Genomic DNA, 18,452 nt, shown 5'->3' on the forward strand with positions numbered 1-18,452 from the left:
AGAAAAGAATTTAATGGTATCCTTGGTAAAGTCAAATAAATGCTATTTTTAATGTCTGTAAAAATAAAATACACATTTTTCCCCTATAATCCTCACTCACAAAGATTGTTGACGCTGGTCAAATACCATGCGAGTCTATGATATTAGGTTCTTTGTGCAGATCTGCTTTCTTTCTTTTTTTTTTTATAGGAAGACAAATCAGCTTCACACTCCAGTCCAGCGGTGGTGCTAAAACATAAACGTTTGTTTGCCAAAAACCATTAAACCTCAGGAAGAAGTTTAGTTTTACCCTGTGGTTTTACAGCGCTCTCTGTTGTTTTGTTTTAATAAACTTTTAAACTGTAAAAAAAAAAAAAAAAAAATGTAGTCACTACATTTTGAAGCAAGTAGGACTATCTAGCGGAGTATATGAACTGAGATCTGCTGCTGTGAAGATGGTGTTTGTTAAAGAGGAGAGTGAGAGGAACACGAGTGAACCAGAACACTGGAGAATAAAACAAGAGGAACCAGAAACTTGGAAAATAAAACACGAGGAACCAGAACCCTGGACAATAAAACAGGAGGAACCAGAAGGTTGGTGTTTATTCTTCATTCATCTTTAATGACTGTTTGAGAACTGCGACGCAAATCCATAGCAAACAACATCAGTGGAAAATAAGACTGAAATCCAAAAACAAACAAAAAAACTAAATTAAATGTTACTGGAGAAAATAACTTTTTTTAAAGTACGTTATTAAGCTTGCCTTGCTACTCCGGTTATCCATACATTATGTGTAAGATGAAAAATTATATTAAACATGGCTGCCTCTTTATGTTTTTATTTAAACATATTATTAGCCACACAAAAAAAAAAAAAAAAAAAAAAAAAAAGTTCAGGGAATGTACACATTACAATGAAACAAAATATGATATCAAACACAACCCTCTTTTCGTTTTCATTTTAAAAATATAAAACATATTAACGTGGTTTAGGCAATTTGTCCACAGACATTTTTTTCACTGTATAAATAATAAAATAAAATATAACATTAAGCCTTTTTTGTTAAATAGACCGTTTTAATTAACATCAATAGCTATTATGGAAAGCATAAAGTATAAGAGACTTATGTAAAAAGCAAACCAATTCAGTCAAACGTATGCTACAAAGTCAGTGCTATACTGTGATTAAATAAAATAAATATATAAATATGAAACATAACTTTGTGATCAGCCCAAATGATATGAACTGGAACAAATAATAGATTCATGAGACCAAATATTACCTGTTAGACCAAAATCAAATGTTCTTTTTTGTTTAAAAGGGGTCATTGAATGCAAAACTAACTTTTACATGTTGCTTGAACATAAATGTGTGTTGGCAGTTTGTGTAAACAACCGCCCTACAATGATGAAAATCCACCCAATGGTATTTTTTTAATCTTTAAAATAGGGCTGGGCGATTTGGCCTAAAATCAAAATCTCGATTAATTGAACTTTTTAACTCGATTGCGATTAATGAATGATTATTTTATTTATTAATAAAATTATATTTAATTATATTTATATAATATTTATTTTTTTGCCCTCATAGTTCACTGACAAGTTTTGTACAGTAAATATGCTCACATAAGTCACATTGTTCTTAAATTAGTGAAAATAAATAACTTGCACTTTTGGAAACAAAATAAATTATTTCCAATGTTTTTCATATTAAAAGTAGAAAATAAGCACTATCTCTTCTAAATAAAATTACTCTTGTATATCCTGTACATACTTTTTACTGTATAAATACTGTTTAAGCTCTCCATCGACATGTCGGTGAAATAACGTAACGTAACTGAGCGGGGTCACGTGACTCCACACGCGGTAGTGTTTTTAAAGGGAAAGTAATTGAAAAAAATCGACCTGGAAAATTTGATCGATTATAGGTTCTGAATGTCGATTTCAATTACTTTTCGATTAATCGCCCAGCCCTACTTTAAAAGTTAAATCCCATTTTTAAAATCAGCTTCTTGTCATTGTGACGAAACACAGTTGATTGACATGAGCGCCTTACCTGTTGGATGTAATAATGAACAAAGCAGTAGTCACTTACTACCGACATCTGAGCTGCTTAAGAGGCAGAGGGCAACGTTACTTTCGTTTTTGAAGGGAAAGCGCCAGTCTCGATCTACATATGCATTTATGTTCGTGGAATCATTCGTAATGCAGCTTCATGCACAGCAGAAGTGAGAATAAGGGTTTTTTTATGCATCTTTGCAAATGGCCTTTCTTAATAATGTGCTTGTTGGCAAGTTTCGCCAATAAACGCAGCTAAACGTGGCTAAAGTAAACATTACAGCTCATAATCCAATGGCAGAGAGGGGCGGGGTGAGCAGAGCTCATTTGCATTTAAAGGGGCCCATGCGATAAAATGAGCTGATATTTTGCAGATCTGATTTTGACAAGATAAAAGGGTGTTTTTTTTACACTAGTATTGAGAATTTTTAACCAGAGTATATTATAGGCTTTTCATTAAGACCCTAAAGAATCATATGAACTTGTGGAAAATGGGCATCCGATCATCCCTTTAAGCACTACAGAGACATCAGAGCCAGCGGTAAATGTCAGAAGGACTAGCCGAGGTGAGGCGCTTTCTGTGGATAAATGAGCACTGATCACCCGGTGTTCATCTGGAGCTCACATCTCCAAAAATCTCCAATAGTTCTTCTTATAGAATCATTTGATTTGTGTCTATTATGGTTTATAAATATTATTTTGAAGATCAATGTACCCCATTCATGAAAATTTGCATTTGCAAAATTGCATCAAAAGGAGCAATATTTTATATAGAAATTGTCTTTATGCTGTTTTTTGGTTTTGTTTTGTTTTTCAAGCTACTGACAAACTGTTTTTGCTTTTATTTTAGAGCTTGTTAAAGGAAGTGAGAAAAATGAAGAATTGAGTGAAGATGAGGAGAAAAATCATGTCAAAACTAGAGAATTTTTTTTGAGTTGCTCTCAAACCAAACAGAAAGATTTAAAGAAAAGTGAAGCCACTAAATCTTTCACCTGCACTCAGTGTGGAAAGAGTTTGGCAAACAAATATAATCTTGGTGTTCACATGAGAGTTCTTAACCCTTATGCGGTCTTCGGGGTATTTTTTACCCCAAAAGGCGTTTGGAAAAATTTAAAAAATGTTCTCTTTGTCCAAGAGACATGAGACTCTGTAAAACTGTAAACACTTTGTAGATCTACAAAAGAAAAAAAAATTGGATTGATAGCATGATTTTATCTTGGTGTAAAAAAAAAACTCACACTCGTGGTCTTTGGGGTCAAAAACAAAATGCAATTTTTGTTATAAAATAATAGTTAAAAGAACAAAACAAATGTTATTTTCCTGTTTATTAATGTTTTTACTCCTCATGTGTGCAGTTTTTGGAGGATTTAGGATATTTTTAAAATATATATAAATTAATAAACAAATATTTTGTATAGGTTTTTACACAAAAACAGCTTTTTTTGTAAAATTCCCTTTTATAAAAACCTCACATGACTAACTTTCATTCATGTAGATAAAATGGATAATTTCACATGGTTTAGTGTAAGATTTTTGCCCATCTTTTGGAAAATCCAGTTTTAAACGTAAAAAAAATACTTTTACCAGTAGGTGGCTGCAGAGCTCCACTATATGCTTTTTCCTATTTGACCACCTGAAAGATGTCTTTTCACAAGTTTTTTCAGTTGAGTTCATATCTACATATCATGAAACACACAGGACTACATTTGGAGACCATAAAAACTGCTCTCTTATAATTTGTCAAATAAAAAGTAAAAAAGATGTTGTAGTTGCATTCTTATGTTCATGTTTTGTACTGCAACTCAATATGGAATAGAACTGGTTTTGTTTTAGTACAAAAAATGCTTAACTTTGTCAAAAAGTATTTTTTATCGTAATAATTGTGATTTCATAATATGTAGATATGAATTCAACTGAAAAAACTTGTGAAAAGATATCTTATTGTTGGTCAAATAGCAATTAGTTAATAGTAGTGCTCTGCAGCCATCTAGTGGTAAAAGTTATATTTTTTTACTTTTAAAACGTCATTTTCCAAAAAATGGGCAAAAATCTTACACTAAACCATATCAAATTATCCATGCTATCCCCATGAATGAAAGTTTAAAATGTGGGTATTTTATAAAGTCAATTTTACATAAAAAGCTGTTTTTGCCTATAAACCTATTAAAAATATATATTTATTTAATAATTTATATATATTTAAAAAATAGCATAAAAACTGCGAAAACTGCACAAATGTGGAGTAAAAACATTAATAAACAGGAAAAACTTTTTTTGTTTTTTTTGTTACCTTTTATTTTGTTACAAAATTTAAGTTTTGTTGCCTGGGGTCTCTAGAGACCCCAAAGACCATGAGTGTGATTCCAAAACGAAGACCGCATAAGGGATAATGGAGAGAAACCATTCACATGTGATCAATGTGGGAAGAGTTTCACAAAATCAGTAAGCTTTAAGGATCACATGAAGATCCACACTGGAGAGAAACCTTATCAGTGTCCACGCCGTGACAAGAGATTCATTGGGTCAAGACACTTGAAGAAACACAAGGTACTCCACACTGGAGAGAAACCTCACACATGTAATCAGTGCGGGAAAAGTTTCACACAAAAAGGAAGCCTTATGAAACACATGATAATTCATACAGGAGAGAAGCCATTCACATGTAATCAGTGTGGAAAGAGTTTTGCATACTTAGCAAACCTTAAGGTACACATGAGGATTCACTCTGGTGAGAAACCTCATAAGTGTTCACACTGTGACGCGAGATTCAGTCAGTCAACACATCTCAAAGCACACAAGAGGATCCACACTGGAGAGAAACCGTACACTTGTGGTCAGTGCGGGAAGAGTTTCTCACAATCAGGACATCTTAAAGGACACATGAACATCCACACTGGAGAGAAACCTTACTCATGTGATCAGTGTGATAAAACATTTTCAAGGGCTTCAATCATGAAGAAACACCTGACAGTTCATACAAAGGAGAAGCCACATTCATATTATTTATGCGGAAAGAGTTTTTCAGTTTTTAATAAACAACAGAAAATACATACTGCTGTGGGAGAGTATGTATGCTTTGAGTGTGAAAAGACTTTTACTTCAGCGGCCAGTTTAAAACTGCACAAGAGGATTCACTCTGGAGAAAAACCTTATGAGTGTTCACACTGCGACAAGAGATTCAGTCAGTCAACACATCTGAAAACACATGAGAGGATCCACACTGGAGAGAAACCTTATAAGTGTTCACAGTGTGACAAGAATTTCCGTTTTTCATCAAATCTGAGAACACATGAGAGGATTCACACTGGAGAGAAACCGTATCACTGCACTGCATGTGGGAAGTGTTTTAATCGTTTATCTACTCTACACAGACATGCAAAAAACATTCACAGTAAGGCCCCGTCCACACGGAGACACATTTAGCTGCATACGTAAATATTTTGTATCTACTTTGCTAGCTTTTCTTGGTGTTGTGTTGGGTTTGTATATTCAATGAGCAAGTTATATGCACATGGTCCAAGTCTTCTTCTCCATTTTCTTCTTCGCTAACCAGCCATAGCAAGTGACATAGCAAATACATATTATCTAAAGTTGTCACAGTAATTGAAGTTTGTCTTCTTTTTCAAAATCAGCAGATTCAACTGTGAGATTCAGATCACCTCAAAGATGCAGTTCCTCCCAAAAGTACAGTGTTAAAAGTTTTATTCTTGTATGTTATTTTGCTAAATGATATACAAATGTTATCATTGTGTTTACTTATGGGTTTCGCATTATGTTCAATGCTCTTGTAATCCATATGTACTAGGGCTGTGCATGGTTCAATTTCATATGTCATGGTTTAGTTTGTTTTCGATAGAGCAAAAATAAAGAAATGGCAGAAACATTTCCTTGATTTTTATGAAAATTATTTTATGATGGTTTGTTATGGTGATTTGTTTTGTCATGTTTGAATTAGGCTTGTTGCGATAGTTGGTGTTGACGGTGATAACGGTGTAAAAATAGTTTCCTTCAGTTAGACAACAGACAATACAATTAACAACAAGGCTGCTCAATACAGTGTGCCAGATGATAGTCACATCATAGATCAGATTATATCTATCTATCTATCTATCTAGATATATATATATATATATATATATTACATCAGCACGCCTTGCTTCAAGCAAGCCAGCTTTGGTTCCACGGTATTTACAGATTTTCATATACATATACAATTGTATACATATTTAAACTTTAAAATATCAAAAGATATTTGTTGGTTTATATTAGGCTTATAACATGGTGTGTTTTTGTTTATTTGTTTTGGTAATACAAGTTTTGTTGCTTTAATGCCGTCAATTTAAAAGTGAAAGTAAAACTTAAACAACAATTTATTATTTTGATATAACAAATATAACAAATATTGGTAACACTTTACAATAAGGTTCATTAGTTAAACATTAGTTAATGTATTAACTAACATGAACTAACCAAGAGCAATACATTTGTTACTGTATTTACTAATCTTTATTAACGTTAGTTAATGGAAATACAGTTGTTCATTGTTTGTTCATGTTAGTTCACACTGCATTAACTAATGTTAACAAAATTTTAATAATGTATTAGTAAATGTTGAAACTAACATTAACAAAGATTAATAAATGCTGTATAAGTGCTGTTCATTATTAGTTCATGTTAACTAATGTGGTTAACTAATGTTAACTAATGAACCTTATTGTAAAGTGTTACCCAAATATTATATTGGATTATTGTCCAGCCCTAGCAGTGGCACTGAGAACATTATATTTGTTAGACTTTGAGGGTGTTTCCAATCTCGATGAGCTCATTTGGGGAGGTCACAGTTTTAATATGATGACAGTAGCTGCATTTCCATTACCCTTTAAATAGCTCAAACTGAAATTGCGAACTGAATATACGCCTAATGGAAAAATGTTAATTGCGCAAAAACGTTTTTGTGCTCGCATGAGGCGGTTTTTCAGACAATTCGGAAAAGGAATATTTCGCAAAACAGCAATGGAAACTTTTTTTTTTTTTTGCATTTACAGGTCACATTTTGATTAAAAACAGAGCAAATCCCACAAAAATCCATTGCCATGACTTATCGTAAGAGGAAAAAAATTGTTTCAGTCGCATACATCGGTTAATGGAAATGCCGTGATTTCGCTATATTTTAAATCAACATTTATAAAATGGCACCAAAGTAGGTGCATTTGCATTACCCTTTAAATAACGCAAATTGAAATTGTAAATTTAAAATGTGCCTAATGGAAACGCGTCAATTGCGCAAAAACGCTCACAAAAAAGCGTTTACGCTCTCATGAGGTGGTTTTTCAGACAATTCGAAAAAGGAATTTTTTTTTTTTTTTTTTTTTTGCATTTACAGGTCACATTTTGATTGAATACAGAGCAAATCCCACAAAAATCCATTGCCATGACTTATCAATGGAAATGCAGCTACTGACATCAGATGCTGCCTCGGGACCTCTGGCACCAGAACCATTGCTGAGATATTGCCTTGATCAAAGTACTTTTGGATATTTATACTTTATTTAATAGGCTACTTGTATAAAGTAGTTGTAGAATACTTGTACCGCTAGAGATAGCTTACTATAACAAAGTGTTTTTTGCTTAAAAGGTGCCCTTTAAATTAAATTTAGTCCATCATTTATCACGTTTTTTAATAAATTGCATCATAAAAATGGTACGCTTGAGGTTTGAATCAGCTCTTAAAAAGGCGATTTTTTTGCACAAGGTTTCTAGTGATATATATAGTTTTTGTTTTTGGCCATGAAACCAACAATTTTTTAGGGAAAATAAAGGAATTTGTTGACATGTTTTTAAACATGCCTTTTAATAGACGAATTTTAGTAGCAGGACTGGGAAAAATGAACCCATCTTCCACTTAAAAAAAACGTGTAAACAAATAGTTTTTCTCTTCGGATCCTCACTCATGAAGACTGCTGGTGTTGATCGGATGCCATGCGAGTCTATAATTTTAAACGCGTTTCATTTATTTGTGCAGACCGGCTTTTTTTTAAAGGAAATCAAATCAGCGCACCTTGGACACGCACTGAGTAATTTCCCGCGCATTATTTTGTCCATTCGTCGCTTCACTCCAGTCCAGCGGGTGGCGCCATGAAGCATATGTTTGTTTGTCAAACACCATTAAACCTTAGAGGAAGATGATTAGTTTCATCTCGCTCTCTGTTGTTTTTTCGTGATGCTGTTTTAAAACAAACTGTTAAAAATGCACCTTTTTTTATTTAGTCAGTGAATCTTATCATGCTCATAGCAGTGACTAAGTTTTCTTTTTCTGGAGGTGTATCAGCTAAACTGAGATCTGCTGCTGTGAAAATGGTGTTTGTTAAAAAGGAGAACGAGGAGGACATGAGTGAACCAGAACCCTGGAGAATAAAACAAGAAGAACCAGAAACATGGAGAATAAAACCCGAGGAACAAGAACCCTGGAAAATAACACAGGAGGAACAAGGAGGTTGGTGTTTATTCTTTCATTTTTAATGAGTCTGTGGTACATCAACAAAGATTTCGAGGGCTGCATATCCATAGCAGGTTTTACATTCCTTATTGTAAAAATAAGGGCTTAATTATCATTAAAATGACATTGATTACATGAGTGTAATCTGAGATTCGTTGTTAACCTGATTTTCTGTTAATTTCCGCCTATAAATTAGTGAAGGTTTAGAAAATTGGTATTAAACAGTATTACATGTGATGTTCTGATACCTGCAGATACTTTGTTGACAACTCATTCAGAGCAGATTATGTGACTGTAATGTTGATTACATGAATAAATAAACAGATGAAGTAAATGACTTCAAAATGCATCTGAAGGTAAAATTTGTTTTTTCTTGAAAGTTACACATACAGATGATATTTTCAACACACAGATCCATGAATCTTCACTGTGTGGAGAAACGATACAAGCCCTTGTACAAGTAATACACATGCATGTGAATTAACAAAATTGTGTTTTATAGTTTACAGTTGGTATCCTTTTCAAAAACATGCACTTCGAACCCAGTTTTCAAAGCTTTAAAGAGAGAATTCACGCAATTATGGCAATTCTATCATCATTTACTTACCCTTGAATTGATCCAAACCTGTACAAATTTATTTGTTTGCTGAACCCAAAGGATGTTTGTAAACAAACAATTTTTGGGCACCACTGATTTCCATAGTAAAGAAAAAAAATACTATGGAAGTAAATGGTTCCCAAAACTGCTTCGATATAGACATTCTTTAAAATGTCTCTTCTTTTGTTCAGCCGAAGAAATAAATTCATACTGGTCTCGAACAACTCAAGAGTGAGTTAATGGTGGCAATGCTGATGATGTTGTGTAAATGCATGGCCAAAACGCATACGTTTTCTGTTTTTTTTGGAAAATGGTGATGTGTAAATGCCTCATTAATGCTACTGTGGTTCAGGGTTTGAAAGACACAGTTTTCAAATAAAAACAAAAAAAAAATATTATTTACATAATGACAGCAATTTGGGGTAACAAAAAAGCTTGTGAAAACAAGTGTCAAAGTGCAAATTCCAAAATTGACACACTACAAAACACAAATTTGTAAAAAATCATTGATGCTGTATGCATGTGTGTTACTTGTTCAACAGGGGATGATGTTGTATGTGCAACTTAAAAAAAAAATGCAAAGAAAAAATGTCCAGCTTGCTATCGTGTTGAGCACACCCCAAGTTTTCCAAATGTCCCAATTGATTTTAAGCATTTTAATGTTTTCATTTTAGGCCTGATGAAAGTGAAAGAAGAAGAAGAAGTGGAGGAGACCCATCAGGATCAGAAAGCTCAAGATGTCACCTGTGGAGAAAAATCAGTGAGTTGCTCTAAAACTGAAAACAGTTGCTCGCAAAGCAACATTCAAATAACAAAAAGCAAAAAGCCCTTCAGCTGCTCTGAGTGTGGAAACACATTCACTCATAAAAAATACCTTGAGAATCACATGTTAATTCATACTGGGGAAAAGCCTTTCAGCTGCTCTCAGTGTGGGAAGAGTTTTACACAGAAAGGACACCTTAAGGATCATTTGGTAACACACTCTTCGGAAAAAAGTTGCAGCTGCTCTCAGTGTGGAAAGTCTTTCACACGTAAAGGATACTTAGAGACTCACATGTTAATTCATGCTGGGAAAAAGCCTTTTACATGCTCTCAGTGTGGAAAGTGTTTCCGCCAAAGAGGAAACCTTTGGAATCACATGAAAATTCATACTGGAGTAAAGGCTTTCACCTGCTCTGAGTGTGGAAACACTTTCAAGCAGAAAAGAAGTCTTGACGAACACATGACGATTGTTCACACTGGAAAAAGGCCTTTCACCTGCTCTGATTGTGGAAATACTTTCACACGCAAAGGAAGCCTTAAAAATCATATGTTAATTCACACAGGAAAAAGGCCTTTTACCTGCTCTGAGTGTGGAAGGAGTTTCCGCCAAAGAGCAAACCTTTGGTATCACATGAAAATTCATACTGGAAAAAAACTTGTCAGCTGCTCTGAGTGTGGAAAGAGTTTCACGCAGAAAAGGAATCTTAATGAGCATATGCTAATTCACACTTTGGGAAAGCAAGTAACCTGTCCTCAGTGTGGAAAGGTTTTTATGTTCAAAGCAAGCCTGAAGAATCACATGTTAATTCACACTGGAATAAAGCCTTTCGTCTGCTCTCAGTGTGGAAAGAGATTTACATGTGAAAAATACCTGAAGAATCACATGAAAACTCATACTCGAATAAAGTCTTTCAGCTGCTCTCAGTGTGGAAAGAGATTTACACGTGAAAAATACCTGAAGAATCACATGAAAAGAGCCATATGTTAATTCATGCTGGGGAAAAACGTTTTACTTGCTTTCGGTTTGGAAAGTGATTCATCTGTAAACAAGGATTTAATAGTCACATGAGAATTCACACGGAAGCAATTGATTAAATTTTTTATTTGTTATAATTTTAGTCATAGCCCTTTTGACTAAAATGCCATTTAGTCCTTTTTTAGTCATCTGAATTGTTTTAGTCTACTTAAAGTCGACTACATATAAGATTTTAAAAAGTTAATTTTGTCAACTAAATTGTAACGTATTAAGCGTTTCTCCAAAATTTCTAAATTATTTACTTCTGGAGAAAACATCTACAAATCTGGTAATATGAATGATATTATGGTTGAACATGCAATATGGACAGATATAACTGCTGTGACATGTAACGTCTTTATCTGGAAATTTAATTAAATCACTTCTCAAAGAAACAAGAATGTGATGATCTTTTCAATTAATGCTATATGGTAACATGCACACGATATTCTTCATTATTTCAACAAGACATTTTATAAATTAAATGCAGATTAATCCTTTAAACAGCTACGGAAGTTATTCAGTGAAGAGCGTTAAGTGATTTTCTATTTTGGTATTTGATTAATGATTGACAGCAGGAGGTGTATTAGACTGTTGTGACTTTAAGATTAATGCATAGATCCAATGCATTGATAAACATCTGCTATTCTCCCAACAGTTTACGTTCGCTTAACAAATAAAAGACTGCAACTTTAAAACTCGCCAAACTGACATTTTCACATAATTGTGTGTTTTTGACCATTCAGGTGCAAAAAGACATGAAAGAGAGCTAAATTTGGTTCAACACACCAGCCTTGTAGACCTAAATCTTGGTAAAGTCTGACTCTTTGTCAGTCTGGACATGGTTGTAATAGACCCCCAGAGAGAGAGGGTGACTTGCGTCTTCTTTAGGCTGTTGCTAAGACCAAACTCTTGTCATGTCTTGCTGAAGTGGTTCTTCAACTGTTGCACATCCTCAGTGGATTGTGTGGTAAAAGCTGCATCATTAGTAAACAGGAGGTCTCTCAAACACTTGGCCTTTGCTCTCAATCTAGAAAGGTTCTAATCTAGTACTAGGGCTTAATCTAGTACGAAGGTAGATCTCTTCAGACCTCTAGCAGACCCAAAGGTTTGCTTCAGCCGGACAGCAAAGAAAATGCTGAAGAGTGTGGGAGCTAAACACAGCCCTGTTTCACTCTGCTTCATATGTCAAAGGCCTCTGAGGTTGAGCAATCAAAGACAACAGTTTCCTTTAAATCATTATGAAGGAACCTCCTGATGCTAGTGGACAACCTTATCCAAGATCTTGAAGAGGCCATCTCTACTAACAAGATCAAAGGCCTTGGTGAGATCAGTGAAGGCCACATAAAGAGGCTGCTGCTTCCTTAACTTTGTCTATAACTGAGTAAGAAGCTCATGTTGACAGTGGATCTGTTGAATCCGAACCCACGCTGTGACTCTGGATAAGCCTGAAGGTGCTTGAGTACAACTCAAGCAAACAGTTTCTGATGACAGCATCACTTCTGATGTCCTTGTTTTTATAGAGTGTGACAATGCTTGCCAAAAGATTTCATGCATCTTACTGGGCACTGATTCTTTACAGCACTTCAGGACTTATGCAGGAATGCCATCCTTTCCAGGTGCCTTACTGGAGGCAAGGGCATCCAGTGCCCCTCAAAGACCATATTTTCTCTGGCGCGTAACTTGGAGTAGTGCTCCACCTATCTCTCAATATCTCGATTCACTGTGATTCTGGGGGGCAGTCTTTTTTGTATAGGGCTAAATGCCTGCTTTATGCTGTCATACATTCCTTTGATTTTTCCTTAATCTATGCACACTGTATCTAAGGGCAAACTGTAGCCAATAATCATTTAATAATCAATAATCATCAGCGAGCCACCTGCTGGACCTTACTTCTAGTGGCCTAAATGGCCTGCAAGTTTTGATGCCTTAGGCAGGTCTTACAAACAGTCAGTGCATGTCCCTTCCTTCAATGACTGGCATAATCACCTTGGCATTGGCTTCAAACCAGTCTGCAGACTTCTTGGTCTTCTTGCCAATGATGGCAATGGCAGTATCATGCACAGCATCCCTGATGTGTCCCTTCCACTTTGTCCTGGATGGTGTCTTGCCAGTGTCAGTCTGATGCTGCGTTCACACCAAACGCGAATATGCGTCTGGCGCGAGTGATTTCAATGTTAAGTCAATGGTAAGACGCGTCTACGCGCGTCTGGAGTTCTTGCGGCGCGAATTGAGCGTCTGGCGCGATACGCGCGAATTGTGCTTTTTGTGCATCACGCGTTTGACGCGAATTCGCGTCTGCCGCCCGAGTTGAAAAATCTGAACTTCTGCGTCAATTCGCGCCGCGTTAACCAATCAGGAGCCTGCTTGATGCTGTGGCGGCAGGCCCGCCCGGAGTCACTCATTCAAATGAAACATGAATACTAAATGCCTAGTGCGGTTCTAATGCACAACAAAGCAAGTGTTTTATCACATATATGACACATATTCATTTTGTATTGAATGCTATTTAATCCATATCTAAATCTTAATTATATGAAACATTATTATAGTGTAGTGTGTCTACACTATAATAACAGAACAATAATAACTATAATAGTGTGTATACTTTAGTGTGTCTGGACAGTGTTGTGTGAGGAAAATAAAGAAATCACAGGACAGGTTAAATACTTTTGGAGGCTGGCTCCATTTATCATCAAAACAAAAATAAATAACAGATTTTACAGTAATAACCTGAACAAAAAAATGGCACAGACCTATAGAATTATTATACATCAAAAGAGGAATGACATAAACGAGTAGTTTTTATTACTTTTAAAATGAAAGTTCTGTCATCATATACTGCTCCAACGCACAGAGGGAAGTTCCACCGCTCCTGAAATCCCCTCGCTCCGATGCGGGAAAGCAGGTCATCGAACTGGGCGCGGGACAGGCGGAAGTACTGCTCAAAGCGGCCGTCATCCAGGCGCAGCTCCTGGAGCAAGTGATGAAACTCGCCGAACTGGGTTCGCCTCCGAAGGGTCTGGTGGACCCAAATACGGCGACGATGATCCCTACGCCGCTATTCTGCTCTCCAGAGCAAATACAGAGCGGTGACTCTCTTGATAAATGACCGATCAACAACAGAATCTTGTAAAAAGATGGCCGCCAACGGGGTTTGAAACTTTCGCCTCTGACGCGCGTAAATTTCGCTTCAAACTTTTGTTTTTATGCGCGTCGATTTCGCTCTTGACGCGCGAATGAACACAAAGTGGTCACGCGAATAACTAGACGCGGCAGGCGCGAATTTAGACGCATATTCGCGTTTGGTGTGAACGCAGCATGAGGCCTACCTTTCTATTTGGTAGGACTTAGGAAGGTAGGCCTTGGCAGCAGCTTGATCTTACTGCAGACCAGAGAGTGATCCTTATCACAGTCGGCACTCTGGTAGCTGCTAGTGAGCTTGACACTAGACAGCCCTGAATGCCTGGACAGAATCGGATCTAACTGATGCCAGAGCTTGGACCTTGTGTGTCTCCAGGAAACTCTGTGCTGTTGATGTCCAGAAATTGGTGTCAGCAGAACTCGATTAGGCACTGCCCATTCTCATTCATTTTGCCCAGACCAAACTGACCCTAGCAAGTTGGTCAGGAGTTGTGGTCAGTGCCTACTGTAGCATTGAAATCCCAGAGAATGAACAGTGGCTTGTTTGGAGAGACACTGTTGATAGCGGTGTTGGGATAATTGTCGAACTTGTCCTTTGTTTCAATTGCGGTAGTCAGAGTTTGTAAATAAGCACTAATAATGCTGACTAGTCCTGCTGTGTAAAGCTGTATGGAAAGGACTCTTCAGAATCCTATATTTAGAGGACCAATTTTTCACAGAAAACTGTTGGGCTCACACTGTGCGATTTTGGCCATGATTTGACCGACAGACAGAATTTGAAAATCCTGAAAGATTGGCTAAAATCTGTAGTCTTTGATCGCTGGTTTGACATGTTCACCACCAGCCGATTAATGGCTGTTCTTATCAAATTTTACCTCCGATAACATTCTGGCAGTGTCAGAAGATTTGGTGCAGTGTGATTTCTCCTATGGTGAACATCAAACTGTCTCCGTTGTTCAAGACAAGCCATGATCAGAAATAACATTGGAGATTACTTCTAACCACATTAACTCTGGGGCTCCCATCCGCCACACACGGAAATGATATGATATGTTGCCTTTGCTATGATAAACACCGGTTGCACTGCTGTTTCCATTTGGGTGTGTAGTGCTGCTTACACTATTCTTCTTAAATATGCTGCTATTGCCGCCATTTATAAACTTAATGGTAGCCAACATTTCAGCCCCGCATGTAATGCTGCTCACAGTCATTGATAATGTAAAACAGGTTTTCTTGCACGCACCCGTTTTTAACGCATGTTGACTGTCGTACAGTCTGACATTAATGACAACTGAGATCCCACAGTATGACATGATCATCATGTTCGCACATTCTGACAAGCAACAATCGTAAAATACTATTAAAAATCGCACAGAATGTGAGCCCGGCTTAATTGTGAAGTCTACACCATGTTTGCTATGTTATACTTCTGACTTGCCTTGCCAGGAGAAGGTTAAATCCTCCCTAAGGGATCCAAAACCCAAGAGCTGGTCTCCTGAAGAGCAAATATGTCTAGTTGCATCCTCTGTAGCTTCTAGTTGATGAATTGACTTTTCACCACAAACTGTACCTTTACTTGATAGCAATTGGAAAGTGGCAATTGACGCATGTGCAGATTCAAGCAACCTATACTTTTAGATTTATGTGCAATAACTATGAGACAGGTAAATATTACAAATATTACTGAGTTACTCCTCCCACTGTACATTTTACTTGAAAAATGTTGTTCTCCTTAATTTTTTATAATAAAAGTAGAATTTAGGATGGTTAATTTAATATTTTATAACACCACAAAGTTCATTTTTTTCAGTTCAGAGAGAAGATGAGAGATCCAGAACCCTGCAGAATGAAACACACTGAAGATACTGAAGAACAAACAGGTTGGTATTTATTATTCATTCTTAAGTAATAATGCTGATGGTTATTAAGCTTCAAGCTGTTTTAGATTTAGATTAGTTGTGATAAAAACCTCTGTTGTATAATAGCAAATTATAAGACACACTCTGTATATTTTTTCAACAAAATTTATGTTAGATCACTAAGTGGTTACCCATAATAGGAAAGCGGGGTTTGTCCCTGTAATGTAAAAAAAAAAATAAACATTTTAAGATCAGTGTACATCATTCTTGGAAAGTTTCAGAGATGAATAATTGATCAAATGTCATCAAAGTGACCAACATTTTGTGTAGTGGTTGTCTGTTTTACACTGCTACATTGTGGTTAATATATTGTCCACATTTCTCTGCTTTTTTACAATTACTGTAAATTAACTATTTTTACTTTTATTTCAGAGTTGATAGAAGAAAATTATGTGAATGAATTACTAAGTGAAGTTGAGGAGAAAAATCGTGTCAACCCAGGGAAAAAACCTTTGAGTTTCTTTCAAACCAAACAGAAAGATTTAAAGAAAAGAAGAGCCAAGAAATGTTTCGCCTGCACTCAGTGTGGAAAGAGTTTCACATGCAAATATGGTCTTGATGTTCACATGGGAATCCACACTGGAGAAAAACCTTACTCATGTGATCAGTGTGGAAAGAGTTTTGCACACTCAGCAAAACTTAAGGATCATATGAACATCCACACTGGAGAGAAGAAGCATGCATGCAATCAATGCAGCAAAACATTTTTGTGGGTTTCATTCTTGAAGAAACACCTGAAAGTCCACGCAAAGGAGAAGCCACATTCATGTCATTTTTGTGGAAAGAGTTTTTCGCGTCCAGAAAGTTTAAAAATACATCAGAAAATACATGCTGGTGTGAGAGAGTACATTTGCTACGAGTGTGAAAAGACTTTTATTTCAGCTGCACATTTGAAAGTGCACCAGAGAGTTCACACTGGAGAAAAACCGTACAAGTGTTCACACTGCGACAAGAGATTCAGTGATTCATCGAGTCGGAAAAGACATGAGAGGATGCACACAGGAGAAAGACCGTACAAGTGTTCACACTGCGACAAGCGATTCAGTGTGTCAGCAAATCTGAAAACACACGAGAGGATCCACACTGGAGAGAAACCGTATCACTGCACTGCATGTGGGAAGCGATTCAATCATTCATCTTCTCTACACAGTCATATTAAAAACAATCACAGTAAGAAGATCATCTTCAAATCCAGCACTTTAAGGTCTGATGCCGCTTCCTCACCAAATGTGACACTGTAAAATACAATCTGGATAAATCTGACCAGTCATTACAAGTGATATGACAAAGAAACATTATCTAAAGTTTTCACAGTGAACAAAGTTCACCATCTTCAAAGCCAGCAGATTCAACTGTGAGATTCAGGCCAACTCAAAGATGGAGTTTCTCACTGAAAAACAATGTCAAAAAGTCAAGCACACTTGTGACCCAGTATAGTATAAGCGGCATGGAAAATTCTAAAAACCATATCATGTTTTTATCTATTCTTTAACAAATAGAAAAGCACATCAACCATCACACAAGATTAAATGTCCATTAATGTAAGATTACGGTAGAGTTTACATTTCTTCGCCTCCTAATAAAAATAATTCAGCATAGTGCATGATCTATAAAATGATATTTATTCACAGATATATAAAAAAAAGAATAAAACTTACTTGACTTAAAGTAGGATATCAGTGCACTCTATGTGGAAGACGTGAAATGTAAATGAAGGTGAAATAAACCCACACATTTTTGATTTAGTGCTTGCTAACTTGAAGTATTCTCTGTAAAAAACAGATCGTTAAAGTGCCCCTATTATGCCATTTTAAAGGTAGTTCATATTGTTGTAATAGTCTCTTAAAACAGGTTTACATGTATGCAAGTTCAAAAAACACTTTAGTTTTCTCCAAAATTAGATTTATTTTTACCCCGTTTCTAAATGATTCGTAAACGACTCGTTTGAAGCAGTTCGAAGAATCAGTGTCTCTAAACCCCTCCTTTCAGTGAGCCCTCACTGCTGTGATTGGTCAGATGGTGCAGTCCTTCTGGGTTGGTCTACCGCTACAGCGCAAAAACGAAACGCCTATTGGCATAACTGAATGACAGCTGTGGAGACCTGTCAATGCATAGAAAAGATAGCCTCGATTTTATCCTATCAATTCGAGCCGGAGTCTGACGATGAAACTGTTGAAGTGTCACATCGACAAGAAACTGTTTTGCAAGCACGACCGGAGCAGGACGTTTCTCAGTGGGTGTCATATGTTACAATTTGCTTTTGTAATCGAACCGGACACATCTCTACGTTGTGAACTTCAACACTGTACAATCCATAACACTGCGTTAAGCCATCGTTTATCATTATCATTACTTAAACTAATAAGGCAGACAGACAGTCAAGCTGCATCAATCACAAGACTTTTTAGACTACATTGCACTCACAGCTGAACAACAGAACTACAGAAACGCAAGTTCGCCGGTTACCAAGACATGTGCGGG

The 18,452-nt window shown here is 36.3% G+C and overlaps 2 protein-coding genes across 2 annotated transcripts in view; both read left to right on the plus strand.

Annotated features, from left to right (window-relative positions):
- The window catches only part of LOC141331171 (uncharacterized), an 11,343-nt gene extending 5,453 nt beyond the window's left edge, over positions 1-5,890 (plus strand). The window contains exon 3 of the mRNA XM_073836101.1: positions 4,422-5,890. Within this exon, the coding sequence (XP_073692202.1) occupies positions 4,422-5,460 (1,039 nt within the window). The 3' untranslated portion in view covers positions 5,461-5,890. The remainder of the gene's footprint in view (positions 1-4,421) is intronic.
- A 2,328-nt stretch (positions 5,891-8,218) lies between these two features.
- On the plus strand, positions 8,219-17,639 carry LOC141347524 (uncharacterized). Its single transcript, XM_073852559.1, has 5 exons — positions 8,219-8,530; positions 9,806-10,876; positions 12,842-13,023; positions 15,869-15,932; positions 16,344-17,639. Exons 1-5 carry the CDS (start codon positions 8,320-8,322, stop codon positions 17,210-17,212), a joined length of 2,397 nt encoding a protein of 798 aa, XP_073708660.1. The 5' UTR covers positions 8,219-8,319; the 3' UTR covers positions 17,213-17,639.
- Positions 17,640-18,452: the final 813 nt, after the last annotated feature.

This window comes from Garra rufa, chromosome 1 (genome assembly GCF_049309525.1).
Source record: "Garra rufa chromosome 1, GarRuf1.0, whole genome shotgun sequence".
In the NCBI taxonomy this organism is placed as follows: Eukaryota; Metazoa; Chordata; class Actinopteri; order Cypriniformes; family Cyprinidae; genus Garra; species Garra rufa.